Source organism: Vipera berus (assembly GCF_964194415.1).
Source record: "Vipera berus genome assembly, chromosome: 2".
Classification (NCBI taxonomy): Eukaryota; Metazoa; Chordata; class Lepidosauria; order Squamata; family Viperidae; genus Vipera; species Vipera berus.
The window spans coordinates 137,102,951-137,119,027 of NC_138203.1; the positions used below are offsets into that span (position 1 = coordinate 137,102,951).

The following is a 16,077-nucleotide window of genomic DNA, read 5'->3' on the forward strand; positions in this document are numbered from 1 at the left end:
CAGGTGATCGAATATGGGCTGCTTGGCAACTGACTTGTATTTATGACTGTTGCAGTGTCCTGGGGTCATGTGATCACCTTTTGCAACCTTCTGACAAGCAAAGACAATGGGGAAGCCAGATTCACTTCACAACTGTGTTACTATCTTAACAACTTGCAGTGAGTCACTTAACAACTGTGGCAAGAAAGGTCATAAAATGGGGGTAAAACTCACTTAACCAATGTCTCACTTAGCAACAGAAACTTTAGGCTCAACTGTGGTTGTAGGTTGAGGGCAACCTGTATATTTTGTTTAATATTGAGGAATAGGTGATTTACTTAGATGGTTTATAATTTTTCCTTTTCTCTTTGTTTATTTATCACTAGTTTTATACAAAGTATTCCTTTTAGCTTTGCCCTTTGTTTTTATAATTTTGTGTTTAGGGGGGCACTTTTTGGTGTATTGTTTAAAAGTGTATAACAAAGGGTTATGACCGTAGCAGCATATAATGGCTATAAAATATGTAAGTAAATAAATTGTGTTTGAAAAAATTCTTGTAAGCCATATGTAGCTCTTAACTAGAATAAGAAAAAATTGAACATAAAAAGCTACCCAAGTATCTGACATAAACACTGGCAGAACACATCCTTCTGTTTCTTACTGGTCCTAACGATGGTGTAAGAGTTAACTATTCTATTACAAAATCTTTGGTTTGGAAAACTGCCACCAAACTTTAGACTGGGATGGGGAGAGATGGCCCTTTTGTGATTCGAGGATTTCAACTCCCAGAATTCCTGAGGCTGGCTCAGGAATTTGGGGAACTGAAGTCCACAAAAGGCTATTGTTCCCCAGCCCTGCATTAGATGAGCTCAGCCTATCTATGGTTATTGGCACAAATCGTGGGAAAAATAATGAACATTTATAGTTTTCAGTGAGAAATATTTATTTTACGTGCATAGGGAATTGCCATAAAATTAATTCTCCGAGTTGAACTATTGATGGGAAATGCACATTTGTTGACCTTTTTGTCATAAAAGACAACATAAAGGCTTTGGTTCTGGATACAGTCTTTAGGAATGTCTATGGAGATTCTCAGTCATCCAGGTCATGACTTTTGTCCCAAAAGCGCTTTTTCAAGAGGCAACTGGACTTTCTTGTTTTTCTTTGAAGAAAAGAAAGAAAAGAAAAACAAGAAAGTTCAGTTGCCTCTTGAAAAAAAGTACCTGCGGAGCAGGCAGTTTCTGTGGGGAGGGGGCTGGCCCAGGGGCTGCAGAAGGAGCAGTGGGGCAGGGAAGGACTCGGCTGAGCCAGCTGCCCCCACAAAGACGTCAGCCTTTCAAAATGGACTCCAGCCTCACGGCGTCCTGTTCCTCCCCCCATCCCTGGCACTAACCCTTCCAAGGACCCGCAAAAAACAAAACAAAAAAAAATTCTCAATCAACTCTCTTTATGTAAATAAATGGAATGATCAGAATGTTCAACCAGAACTTTTCCAGAAACCATTCAGTAGATGAGATGTTAGAATAGGGTTTACATATATTTCAACAAGTGAAATTGATTTCTGATTACAGGTACCTGTATTTTTCTTTTTCTTTTCTTAAATGAATTTTGTGAAAGAAATACAAGTCTTCCCTCTTGGTCTGTTCACACGTTCAAACTTCTAGTTCATCAATCAAATATAAATATGTACCAAAGAAGCAATCATTTGAGCGCCCAGCTGCCATCTCCCAAGGTGGGTCATTACCATGTAATACAGGTTCAACCAAATCAAGGGGGAACAGAAAAAGTCATTCATCCATTTCTCAGTGACGGCACATGGCTCCTGCCCACAAGGACCTGCCTGTTATCCTGCCCATCTCAGCACAGCTCATCCATCAGTGCCATAGACTTGGCTCGGTCACTGTGTGTTGGGGGGAGACAGCACGGGGGGGGGGGAGGCTCAGCTAATGTCAATGTACACATGTTGTACTTTGACAATAAAGGTTTATTATTATTATTATTATTATTATTATTATTATTATTATTATTATTATTATTATTATTATTATTATTATTTACTGAATGTCAATAGCTTCCCATTTAAAACAGGTTTCTTTCAAATCGAGGTTGTATAGTGCTAAAGGAAAAATATCCAGTCATTTGATGAGAAACCCACCTGCAACTTACACCACAGGGTGCGCCGAGGACAAATTACTAAGACTGAATATGCTTCAAAAATGATTCAGAGCTCAGGGGGGAAAAAAGGAAGCACCCTTTTTTGTCATTCATTAAAGCACTAGGGTCAGCTTTTTTTTCAATTGGTAGGTGGGCCTAAATAAAAAGTTCTGACTCTTTTTAAGGAACCTACTCCTTAAAATTAATACCATTCTTAAAGCAGCCGATTAATGCAATTAAATTCATATTTGTAGACAACCACACATACTTTTAGAAGCCACTGGGTTTTTTTTATGGAAATATCTCAGGAAGGTATTCTTTCCATAAAAATCAATGTCTCTTAAAAGTATGCATTTCAACTGTTATTTAATTAAATAATAATTTAAATAAATAAAGGATTTGGGCTGAATTACTGACAATGTCAATTGGCAATGATAAAGAAGGTCCTTGATTTAACAGATTTTGGTTTAGAAGATTTTGGATGAATAACACCAAATTTTATATTTATACTTTCTTCCATTTACACGTGCCATGTGAAACGCTTTTCCACCCAGAACCAATCTTCCAATCATTTGTGCCTCCAACCTCCTACTATTTTATTTTTTGCTACTCAACTGCGTGCTAGGGAAGGATGAAGACATTAAACAAGGGTCCATCATTTCCCTTTCCCTATCCTCCAAAACTGGCAATATTTTCAATACCGGTATCCTTTTATACTCAGATAATTTGATGCCATCGTGCTTAGTAAGGGTAAAGAAGTATTTATCACATTTCTTTGAAAGTAAATCTGGTAGTTTTGCACAAACAAAAAAACCCACTACAGAAGGATTGAAAAAAAATATTATTATTAGTATTAGTATTAGTATTAGTATTATTATAGATTTAGTCTTCAGTTCAATTCATAGTCTGGGACTGGTAAAAACTTAACAATTCAATCCTATCCAAGGACCTAAGAGCTGTTAAGGTAACGTCTGAGTATATAGGCAGTTCCAAGTAGTGTGGTTTGTTGCAAAGTCAGAATATTCAGGTCTGATAAGTTCAAAATTTCCATTTATCTAGGTAGTCCTTTGGGTATTGCTCCAAGGGCTCCTACTGTATTACTATTGGTATAACCATTGATTTCTTCCTCCACAATTGCTCAACTTCAATTTGCAGATCACGGTATTTCGTTATTTTTCCTAGTTGTTTCTCTTCAATTTGTGCATCACCTGATATTGCAATAGCAATGAACCAGATTATTGTTGTTGTTGTTGCCCATGTGGTCTTGAAATATTCAATCTGCTTCCCTCCACCATAATGCTATTCATTTTGCCTGCTTGAAAGTACCGGAATGGGAATTATACCCTTTCAATCTGCTAGGGATTACAAGGGTGGGGATTGGCTCACTTATGCCTGTCATTATGGCGTATTTGGCACATAAAGATAAAGCAGAAGTGAGGGGGAAGAAGGAACCAGAAGGTTGTCCCATGGATGAGAGTGGGTAGCAGAGAAGGGCGGGGTTGATTTGTAAACTAAACAATGATGACATGCCAGCCCAGAAGACAGACGGTTTCTCCTTTCTCCAGCAATGGGCTGTGTGTTCAGCTCTGAAGGCCTCAACAGAAATATTTTGCAAATTCTAAGGCTATGACTAAGCTGCATGATGTAGCGTCATGCAGTTAATATTAGGAAAGTACATGCGTCACAAGAAGAAATGCTTCTGACCGTTTACAAGCACAGTTTCCCTCTGACCCCCATTAAAAGATCCAAGTCTTTTGCAGGCTATTGCTTACCCTAAAAATAATATATGCCACCACTTTAAGAGTCCTTTGGGTCCTTTAAAGTGGCAACATCTTTTCTTCTTTTCAGCCCCCACGCTTCACCCTGAACAATGCTGGGCTCCTTTAATTACTGTTAGATGTCTTCCTTAAATATCCCTATAAAAGATAAAATCTCCAACTCAAGCTGAACTCTGCTGAATTCATAGATATATCCATGTAGTTTCTTTGACAGCAATATTTGACTGTTGTCTTTTTAAAGTACTTTTGTTTTTAATTTAACAGCTTAGCCTATAATTCAGGTTTCCTGGTAGTCTACCAGCCAAGCACTAACCAAGTTCAAGGCCACTTGCTTTTTTGAGCTCTGCTAAGATTATGGGAAAAGGGACGCGGTGGCTCAGTGGGTTAGGACGCTGAGCTTGTCGATCAGAAGGTCGGCAGTTTGGCGGGTCGAATCCCGAGTGCCGTGTAACAGAGTGAGTGCCTGTTATTCGTCCCAGCTTCTGCCAACCTAGCAGTTCGAAAGCACGTAAAAAATGCAAGTAGAAAAATAGGGACCACTACGGTGGGAAGGTAACAGCGCTCCATGTGCCTTTGGGGTCTAGTCATGCCGGCCACATGACCACGGAGATGTCCTCGGACAAGCGCTGGCTCTTCAGCTTTGAAATGGAGATGAGCACCGGCCCCTAGAGTCGGAAACGACTAGCACGCATGTGCGGGGGAACCTTTACCTTTACCTAAGATTATGGGAGTCCTTGGTGCTCTCTAAGCTTGACTGTTTTCTAGCAGATGTTTCATTACCAAAGAATGGTTATATTACCTACTTCAGTAATGAAACAAAGTAGAAAACAACCAAACTCAGAAAGGACCAAGGACTGCACATTTAAAGCCTGAGCTACCAATATTCTCTTCTTTTGGTATCTGCTAAGATTATCTAGGTGCTGACACCCAGCTGGGGTAATTTTTCTATATTTTTAAAAATTGAATTTCTCCTAAGCGCCCAAGTTCGGGAAGTCGGGAATGTATCTGTCAAACTAAAAGGCACTCCTTATTCTAAGCAAAGCTGATCTTGATCCTAGAAAGAGCAAAAGCAACCTCAGAATTCATGTGTAAGTCCTAAAATAAAACCCAGTGGCTTTGAACACAGTGTGAAAGCTTAGCAATTTAAATCCCTTATTTCAGTGTCCAAATGTTCACACACAAAAAATATATATTATATTTATTTATATTTATTAAATTTTTATACCGCCCTTCTCCCGAAGGACTCAGGGCGGTGTACAGGGCAATAAATATAAAAAAAAACAATGTACAAAAGTTAAAAAACAATTAAATAATTTATGCCCGATATATACAATAGTTAAAACCATGTTAAAAACCCAACCCCAAACCCATCAGACCAGGCCGGATTGCTCAAATAAATAAGTTTTTAGATCCCGCCGGAAGGAGCGAAGGTCGGGGGCCATCAACCGGCAAGCGGTTCCACAGGTCTGGCGCGCCCACAGAGAACGCCCTCCCCCTGGGGGCCACCAGTCGACATTCTCTGATCGGAGGCACCCTGAGGAGGCCCTCTCTGTGGGAGCGCACTGGACGGAGGGAAGTTGACGCCGGCCGCAGGTGCTGCCGTAGGTAATCCGGACCCATGCCATGTAGGGCTTTGTAGGTCATTACCAGCACCTTGAATCTCACCCGGAGGGCAACCAGCAGCCAATGCAGCTCGCGGAGCAATGGTGTAACATGGGAGTATCGGGAGACTCCCAACACAACTCGCACCAGTTGGAGCCTCCGAGTGGTCTTCAAGGGCAGCCCCATGTAGAGAGCATTACAGTAGTCCAAACGAGAGGTCACGAGCGCATGAGTGACTGTACACAAGGCATCCTGGTTCAGATAGGGCCGCAACTGGCGCACCAGGCGAACCTGGGCAAAGCCCCCCCTAGTCACAGCTCCTATATGATCTTCTAAAGAGAGCTGTGAGTCTAAGAGGACCCCCAAGTTGCGCACCCTATCTACGGGGGGCAATAGCTCACCCCCCATAGCAAGAGATGGAGTAATCTGAATTTCCCGGGATGCCGGCACGAACAGCCACTCAGTCTTGTCAGGGTTGAGCTGAAGCCTGTTCCTCCCCATCCAGACCCGGACCGCCTCCAGGCAACGGGACATCACGTCGAGGGCATCACTGGGGTGGTTTGGGGTTGAAATGAAAAGCTGGGTATCATCAGCATACTGATGATACCCAACTCCAAAACCACGAATGATCTCACCCAGAGACTTAATATAGATGTTGAACAGGAGAGGCGAGAGGACCGACCCCTGGGGAACTCCAAAAATGAGAGGCCTCAAGGTCGACCTCTGCCCCCCTGCCAACACCGACTGCGAATGTCCCAGAAGGTAGGAGGAGAACCACTGAAAAACTGTGCCTCCCACTCCCAACCCCCTGAGACGCCGCAGGACACCATGGTCGATGGTATCGAAAGCCGCTGAGAGGTCTAACAGGACTAGGACAGAGGAACAACCCCTGTCCCGAGCCCGCCAGAGATCATTCACCAGCGCGACCAATGCCGTCTCCGTGCTGTACCCGGGCCTGAAACCCGATTGGTACGGGTCCAGATAATCAGCTTCCTCCAAGAACAAAGGGAGCTGATGCGCCACCACGCTCTCAACAACCTTCGCAAGAAAGCGAAGGTTGGAGACCGGACGAAAGTTGTTTAATATTGCTGGGTCCAAGGCAGGCTTCTTGAGGAGGGGTCTCACCCTTCAAGGCGGTGGGAAAACTACCCTCACTTAAAGAAGCAGTTATCACTGCCTGGAGCCAGCCTCGTGTTCCATCCCGGGCCGCATAAACCAGCCAGGAGGGACACGGGTCCAATAAACACGTGGTGGAGCTCAGCTTCCCCATGATCCTGTCCACGTCTTCAGGAGTCACCGGGTCGAACTCCTCCCAGATAACATCGACAAGAACCAACTACAAAATCACCAACTACATCCTGTCTTCACATGTTGGAGACTGGTGCTGTCTGGTGAATTTGAATTTCAGAATTGACTTTAGGTGCTGTGTAAATTCTGTATGAAAAACAGCTAAATTCTGCATTTTACAGTATCTAAATTATGAAAATAGTGCATATTAGTGTGTTTGGCATATTTTAAGAAGGGAAAAGGATCGTGGAAATCAGCTCATTGGTTCAATCTCTGTCTCTTCTAGAATTATTCAGATATAATTATCTACATATCAAGAGCTTGTGTCTGAGATATAGCTATATGTGTATGTTCTGGAGATGAATTAGAGATTTTAGCCGTCTGAATGAGAAACAGGACCAGCTATATTGGCACTATGTGCAGGGAGAGCAGAAAACTTTAAAGTGATTTTCAAGATGTTGAGTTCAGAGTATAGTACGTTTGCATTAACTATATAAACATGCAAAGGACTCCAAGTGTTCAAAGTTATTTTAAAAAACAAAAGAAAATGAAAACAAAAACATAGTAAGGTATGGCAGCAAATTGTTTCAAACTCAAACTCAAGTAGGCCGCAATAAAAACATGTTTGTCACTGCCTGTCATAGTTTCATCCAGCATGTCTCTATACCCTTAAGACTGTTCCTAGAAGACACTCTAGGAAACCTGGATTTCTCTAATGATCACAATACAAACCTGCTGAAATCTCTCCTGGATTGGCAATTTTTGATGAAAGTATTAGAGAAAATGGAATTTGGGGATAAATTTTTACAACCAATTAGGGCGATATATCAAAAGCAAACAGCCTGTATAATAGTTAACAATAACTTGACTGAACCATGTACTATTGAGAAGGGCACAAGGCAGGGGTGCCCGTTGTCACCTCTATTATTTGTTTTAACATTGGAAATATTACTGATTAAAATACGTGATTTGGAAAAAATTAGCGGAGTTCAAATAAGAGATCAGGACTATAGATTGAGGGCGTTTGCAGATGATCTGGTTGTTACAGTAACTCAGCCGGATTATTCAGTTGTAGAATTGATGGAGATAATAATGCAATATGGGGAAGTTTCTGGATTTAAGATCAATATACAAAAAACTAAAATATTGTCTAAAAATATGACAGTATTACAAAAGGCTGTTTTAGAAGAATTAACGGGATTTGAAATAGTCAAAAGGATTAAATATTTGGGGATATATCTGTCAGCCTCGAATGTGAAGTTATATAAAAATAATTATGAAATGTTATGGGGAAAAATACAAAAAGAATTAGATAGTTGGGAAAAACTACAATTGTCTTTATTGGGAAGAATCACGGCAGTGAAAATGAATGTTTTGCCAAAATTTTTATTTTTATTTCAAATGATACCTATACTTAAAAAGGATTTAAATTTGGAGGAATGGCAAAAAGGAATTAATAAATTTGTTTGGGCAGGAAAAAAACCACGAGTTAAATTTAAAATAATGCAAGATACGCGTGAAAGAGGTGGTCTTAAAATGCCGAATTTTAAATTATATTATGAGGCTGCTGCTTTGTCAGCGATAAGTGACTGGTTTAATTTAACACAAGGGAGATTATTGAATCTTGAGGGTCATGATTTGTTATTTGGTTGGCATGCATATTTATTGTATGATAAGAAGGTGGATAGTGTGTTTAAGACACATATTTTAAGGTGTGCTCTGTTGCGAGTTTGGAAAAAGTATAGACATAAGTTAAGTTACAAGATACCCATGTGGGCAATACCTAAACACGCAATAGAAAATATAAATGTGGGATTTAAACATGATGAGACTACATATAAGGAAATTTTAAGTTTAGAAAGGAATGTATGGCAACTAAAGCCATATAATATTTTAAAAGAAGAAAAGATTGTACAAACTTGGTTCCAGTATGGGCAATTACAGGCTAGATGGAAAGAGGACCAGAAAACTGGTTTTTCGATGACTGATGAAAACTTGGTAAAGCAAATCAGAGATCAAGGACAAGCACATATAAAAAGGATATATAATGCATTGATAGAAATTGATTCAGAAACGGAACTTGTTAAAGACTGTATGATAAAGTGGGCTCAAAATTTTCAAGAAGTTATAACAATGGATACTTGGGAAAAGATCTGGGTTAGAAATGTAAAATTTACACAGGCCCAAAATTTAAGAGAATTTTTATAAAATGTTTTATAGATGGCATTTAGATCCTAAAAAATTAGCAAGTATGTATCCGAATTGTCAGCCCAAATGTTGGAGGTGTGGTTGTGAGGACGCAACGTATTTTCATATATGGTGGACATGTAAAAAGGTTAAAGCTTTTTGGATTAAAATTTGGTGGAATATGCAAAAGATATTTAAGAAGAGGATAAACTTCTCTCCGCAATTGTTTCTATTGGGTATTGTTACAGATACTACTGTTATAGATATTAAGTTGATGTTGAATTTAATTACGGCAGCGAGACTTTTAGTAGCGCAATATTGGAAGAAGGAAGAACTGCCGACTATAGAAGAGTGGACTTTAAAAGTTTCTAATTTGGCAGAAATGGCGAAGATCTCAGCGTACTTGAAAGACCAATCGCAACAGAGATATATTGTGGAATGGAGGAGATGGATTGATTATATTCAGAACAAATATGGGACTAAAAAGTTTCATTTAGCATTTGAATGAGTAGTGGAGTTATATGATGTATAATTAGCTAGTAGTTATTTTGTTATTATCTTGACGATGGAGAGTTAAAGTGCGATAGACTTTAATGTTTTATTGTTGTTAGCATATTTTAGATTATGTTTGTTTGTATTTTTATACCCTGTATTCAGCTCTGGGAAGTCGGGGGAGGGGGGGAGGGGAGGGCGGGGTTGGGGAGAGGGGAAGGAGGGTTTTTTTCTTTTTTCTTTTTTTGTATTCTAAAATGTATTTTAAAACTCTTCAATAATAAAAAAAGACTGTTCCTAGAAGACACTCTAGGAAACCTGGATTTCTCTAATGATCACAATACAAACCTGCTGAAATCTGTCCTGGTACTTCTTTGCTTTGATTTTCATAGGGAAAGCCTAGAAACATGAGAAATTAGGAAGAAGGAAGTTCTCACCTATGCAGACGATATCCATAAAACCGTACATCCCATAGCAGATCTGGAAGAGCAGGTCCTGCCGTTGCCACTTGGCCGAGGGGCTGAGTGACGACCAAATCAGCCAGGAGATGCTGGCAATGAGGAAGAGGGAACCCAGGATGATGGCTGCAATTTGCACTTTTTCAATCACCGTCAGGGAAATTGCCTGCCACTGTAAGGAGAAAACAAGCGCAAGAGTTGATCCTGACCAATTACTCTTGTGGATCTGATGGGCATCCCTATCCAATAGGGCTGAGAGACCCAAATCTGAAGAGCATCCCAGAAGCAATACAAATCACCTTCAGGATGATCAGAGTAAGTCTAATGTTACTTTCCCTCCCATCCTAGTTGCAAGTTCTCTTCCGGTTTCTTCTCTTTGTAGTAAGGTGGGAGAGGGGCAGTGGCCCACCAGAGATTACTGAAGCATCCCAGCATCCATCACTGGGATTACAAAGGCATTCCTCCACATCTTGAGAGCCCCCAATTCCTTACCCTTCCCTGTCATACTCAACCCCGTCAAGTTAAAAAAACCATCCATTCTAATAGGGAAGGGTGGCTTCTTTTCATAAAAAGGGAGAGCGGGCATGTGCATACAGTGGACAAGGAAGTCACACAAGCTTCACTCTTATCCATCCCAAAGAATGTGTCTGGATCATCTGATTATTTGGGAGATTAGTCAGTGTCCATGACATGTGGTGGCTTTTGTCATTGTGGGTATGATACAGTTAGATTTAAGTGTTATGGATCTGGGTTTGCACATATTGTTGTTTAGTTTTTCATGCTCTGTTAGTTCTTCACAGTCACTGTGGTGAGTTGGGCAGCCACATGAAATACCTAAATAAATCAACACATCATATTTGCTAGGTTGAGTTGTTCATTCCTCTCCTTTAGTCCACTTCCAGCACCAGAACCCACTGCTGAAACTTCTATATTCTTAGCATATATACATATACTATATATATATATATATATATATATATATATATATATATATATATATATATATATATACACACACACACACACACACACACACACACACACACATATATATGTGTGTGTCTGTGTGTAAATATATGTGTGTGTATATATATATGTGTGTGTGTGTGTATATATGTGTGTGTGTGTCTGTGTGTAAATATGTGTGTGTGTGTGTGTATATATGGGTGTGTGAGTGTGTGTATGTATATGTATATGTGTATATATGTATATATATAAAATTTTACAGTTCCTTCCATGGGAAAGGTTAGGAAGAGAGGAAGCAGCTTCTCTCTGAACAGCTTGTCCCTGGAGTTAACGACAAGGATTGATGTTGCCAAGCAAACTGTCCGCCTGTGCATGACTCAGGATCAATTCGTTTCTTTTGTCACTGGCAGAGTCACTACGAGATTTTTTCCCCCCTGTCACCTGGTACAATTTTCCTTCTCCATTCACCAGATGAGAGGCTATGCAGAGAGAGAGAGAGAGAAACGAGCACCCAAAATTGAAGGAGACCGTTATGCTACATTGTGACGAAAGAAAGAAAGAAAGAAAGAAAGAAAGAAAGAAAGAAAGAAAGAAAGAAAGAAAGGGAAGGAAGGAAGGAAGGAAGGAAGGAAGGAAGGAAGGAAGGAAGGAAGGAAGGAAGGAAGGAAAAAAGAAAGAAAGAAAGAAAGAAAGAAAGAAAGAAAGAAAGAAAGAAAGAAAGAAAGACTATGTACAAGACTTTTCCAGCCTAAATGTTATCTGCCAGATTATGTTGCACTTGCAGAAGTGAAAAGGGAATACAGGCAGATATCTCTTGATCTGCCAAGATCGCTTCCAGGGAGACACTCCTGCTGGAGTTTACTCGACTGCCTCTGCTGATATATTTGGAGTGAATGACAGCTCCAAAGCGGAACCTGCTCCCTCTGGGCAGCTTCTTCAGCAGCATTTGGGGCTGCTAAGGACAGCGTATGGGTGGAGAAACAAAAAAGAGAAGAGGGAAGGGAGATGCGCATCCAAGAACACAGACATTTCTGGGGAACCTTCTCATTTGCCCCATAACTCAGAGGGGAACAGATGGAGTAATAATTGAATGTGATGGCAACTTTTATGTACTGGGCTCATTAGTAATACCACGTGGGTTGCTGGAGCAGCTAACGGCTCTCCAGCAACCCAGACTACAAGTCTCCAGTGCTGCTATTGGCTATCTCCAGGCAGCAATGGTTGCTTCAAACCTATTGGCTGCCGCCTAGGGGCTAGACTATATGTTGCGGCTAGTTGCAGCCATTTGCCCAGTTCAGATTCAGCACAAAATAAACTATGAGTTTTCCTGTACTCATTTACCTGTCTTCATTCCTGCGCCAAAGAACCCGCTACACAACACTGGCGACGAAGGTGGGATCCTGCTTCCCTGAAAAGAGCTGAAGTCTACGAGGGGAAAGCAGTGCACGCTGGAGGGAAAAGGCATTTCCCTCTCCCCCTCTCAAGGTTGGCTAGCAAGCTACGCTAGCGACCTCGTGCTCAGAGGACTCATTCCCTGAGCCTGGAAAGCAGGATTCAGAAGAAAACGCGGGAACCAGCAAAGACAGAATACCAAAGGTCGGGAGACTTCGAGAATTCAATGTGAAGCACCCAGAGGAATGGCCATCCTATGTGTCCCAAGTAGAAAACTACCTCCGGGCAAATCAGATCGCAGAAGAAGGACTGAAGGCCGCAACGCTACTCTGCCTGTGCGGCCCAGCAACCTTTGATTTGGCTGAGAACCTTTTCATTCCGACGCCGATAGAATCAGTCTCCTACGCAGACCTCAGAAAGAAGTGAACCAAACATTTCCAGCCCAAGATGTCTGAAATGGCTTGGAGGTTTAAGTTTGACCAGAGAGTGCAGCAACCCAGTGAATCAGCTTCAGAATTCAATGCGGGCCTGAGGCAGGCCGCTCGCCTATGCAAATTCTCAAACTTAGAAGAGAGACTACGAGACCGGCTCGTCTGCGGCTTACGGAACCAAACGCTTCAACAGAGACTCTTTGCCAGACCAAACTTAACGTTTTCAGAAGCACAAGACGAAGTAATGGCCGCCGAGGCCGCCGAGAGCGCAGTTCAAACAGTACAGCCCGCCAAAACGACAAAGCATGAAGAAACGGTCCATAACAAGGATGCCAAATGCACCGAAGAATCTTCCGAGGAAGAAGAGCCTGAAATCAACAGACTCCAAAAGCAACCCAACGCAAAACACCGCAACAGCCAGCTGCAAGAGAACACTTACAAGGCAGTTCTCTTTCCTAGATGTAAAGGGTGCGGTGGCAACCATTTTCATGCCGATTGCAGATTCCGATCAGCCACGTGCAGAGCTTGCAGAAGGACAGGCCACACTGCAGCGGTTTGCAGAGCCCGCCAGAGAGACGGGCCACCCAAACACCAGTCGAAAGAACCGACTAGGAGAGGTACTGGAGCCCAGGGTCCAGTTAGTGTGGGTTTTTCCAGAAGCCATAGAAGCATGTGCCGCACCGGGGCCCGACGCCCACTCAAACCTAAACTCAGACTCTTGGTAGAGCTACAAGGAGTTCCACGTAAGATGGAATTGGACTCTGGCTCTGCAGTCTCAATTATTTCTCAAGACACTTTTAACTTCGTGTGTAAGCGCAGCAACAATTGGGCGAAACTAAGGCCCTCAAACATAATCCTAACTGACTTTCAAAATGCTCAAGTTAAAGTTAAGGGAGAAGCCACTTTGACGGTAAAATTTAAGGGGTTTTATGGGCACCTGGATGTCATAGTAGAAGGGGGCCAGAGAATGAGTCTCATTGGACTCGATTGGTTTCATGCCTTAGGTATTCAGATTACTGGTATCAACCAGACACAAACTGTAGACCTCGCATCAGTATGCGAGGACTATGCAGATGTTTTTGATTCAGCCCTAGGAACATACACAGGCCCACCTATCTCATTTAAGCTAGATCCCAACGTAGTTCCAATCAGGGTTAAGACTCGCAGGGTCCCCTTTGCCTTAAAACATAAAATTGATTCAGAAATTGATAAGCTTATAGAACAGGGTGTTTTACAGCCTGTTGATGGTGGGGAGTGGGAAACTCCTATAGTCACTCCACTTAAAGCCAACGGGGAAATTCACATTTGCGCTGACTATAAATGCACTCTAAATAAAGCCCTCAAGCAACACGCTTACCCGGTCCCAGTGGTCAACCACATTTTAGCCTCCTTGCAAGGTTGTACTATCTTTGCTAAACTTGATTTAGCACAGGCAGGGCTTTTTTCTCATAGAACGCTCAGAACGGAGTTCCGGCACCTTTTTTGGATGGAACCTTGTAGGGTAGGCAAGGCAGGTTGCATGACATGTGTGAGTTCCGGCACCTTTTTCTTTTACAAAAAAAGCACTGAGCACAGGCCTATCAGCAATTGCTGGTTGACGGGGTCACAGCTGCAGCTCAGATGATCGTGACTCACAGGGGGGCTTTCAAAGTTAAACGCTTACAGTTTGGAGTCAGTGTTGCACCTGGCATTTTCCAGGGGATCATGGATCAGGGCGTCTGCCCATATTTTGATGATGTTCTTATTGCAGGGGAATCCCCAGAAGTGCTAGCCAGTAGGCTCAGAGCTGTTTTGCAGAGGCTTCGCAAAGCAGGCCTCAAATTAAAAAAGAGCAAGTGTAGTATTGGGGTTCCTTCAACAGAATTCCTGGATTTCCGAATTGATGCTAACGGCATTCACCCTACTGATTCTAAAGTGAAGGCCATTAAAATGGCTCCTAGTCCCAGATCCAAAGGAGAGCTACAAGCATTCTTGGGCCTCCTAAAGTTCTATCACACATTTCTACCTCATAAGGCCGCACTAGCAGAGCCCCTCCACAGGCTTCTAGATAAGAAAGCTCCATGGAAATGGACTAATTTACATGAAAAAAAGTTTCCAGGACTTAAAAGCACTTTTGTCAGAAATGTCCACTGTAACTCACTACAAAGAGTCTAAACCAGTATGTCTTGCATGTGATGCATCTCCCTATGGGGTGGGGGCAGTTTTAAGTCACATAGAAAGGAATGGAACACAGGTTCCTATAGCATTTTAGTCAAGGACATTGTCCTCTGCCGAGCGCAACTATGCTCAGATTGACAAAGAGGCCCTAGCCACTGATGCTGGAATAAAAAAATCCCATAACTATTTATATAGCAGGGACTTCACGGTCTTTACAGACCACAAACTTCTGTTAGGACTTTTCACAACAAACAAACCCCCCACATACTTTCACCAAGAATGCTGAGATGGTCTATTTTTCTATCTGCATACACTTTTAAATTGATTCACAAACTGGGTAAAGAAATGGGCCATGCTGATGGCCTCAGCAGACTACCACTGCCACTAATGGAACCAGATCCGGCTCCAGCTGCTAGAATTCTGTCCATACAGGACCTACCTGAATTCCCCCTCCATGCGGGGGACATTGCTGCTGAAACTGCCACAGATAGAACACTTAGTAGAGTATTGCAATGGGTACACATGGGCTGGTTGGATAAAAGCCCAGGTTCTGAATTTCAGAACTATTTTGTCAGGAGGCATGAGTTATCTGCCCACAAGGGGTGCATTTTATGGGGAAACAGAGTCATAATTCCCACTTCCCTAAGAGACAGGGTTTTACACTCATTACATGAAGGCCATCCAGGCATTGTCAGAATGAAAGCTTTAGCTAGAAGCTACCTTTGGTGGCCTGGTCTTGATAAGGACATTGAGGCACAAGTCCATGGTTGTTATACATGCCAGCAATAAAGGCCTGAAATGCCACAGGCCCCAGTTCACAGGTGGGAGGAAACGCACACTCCCTGGTCTAGGATTCACATAGACTACGCTAGGCCCTTTCAGGGACAGCTCTTCCTTATAGTAGTGGATAGCCATTCCAAATGGCTGGAAGTAATTCCAGTTCCTAACATGACTACTGCTAGGACCATCCAGGTGCTGAGAAAACTCTTTGCCACACATGGGCTGCCAGATGTCCTTAGTTTCAGACAATGGGGCCCAATTCACTGCTGCTGAATTTCAGGCCTTCACTAGAGCTAATCTTATCAGACATGCAATGTCTGCGCCTTTTCATCTGTCTTCTAATGGTCAAGCTGAACGCATGGTGAGGACAACGAAGGAATCACTCAAGCGCATTGTAACAGGTGACTGGCATCA

At 42.2% G+C, this 16,077-nt stretch overlaps 1 protein-coding gene across 1 annotated transcript in view; it reads right to left on the reverse strand.

The window, feature by feature from the left end:
* MARCHF9 (membrane associated ring-CH-type finger 9) overlaps positions 1-16,077 on the reverse strand; it is a 51,861-nt gene that overhangs the window by 4,224 nt on the left and 31,560 nt on the right. The window contains exon 3 of the mRNA XM_081321237.1: positions 9,917-10,109. Coding sequence (XP_081177363.1) covers positions 9,917-10,109 — 193 coding nt within the window. The remainder of the gene's footprint in view (positions 1-9,916; positions 10,110-16,077) is intronic.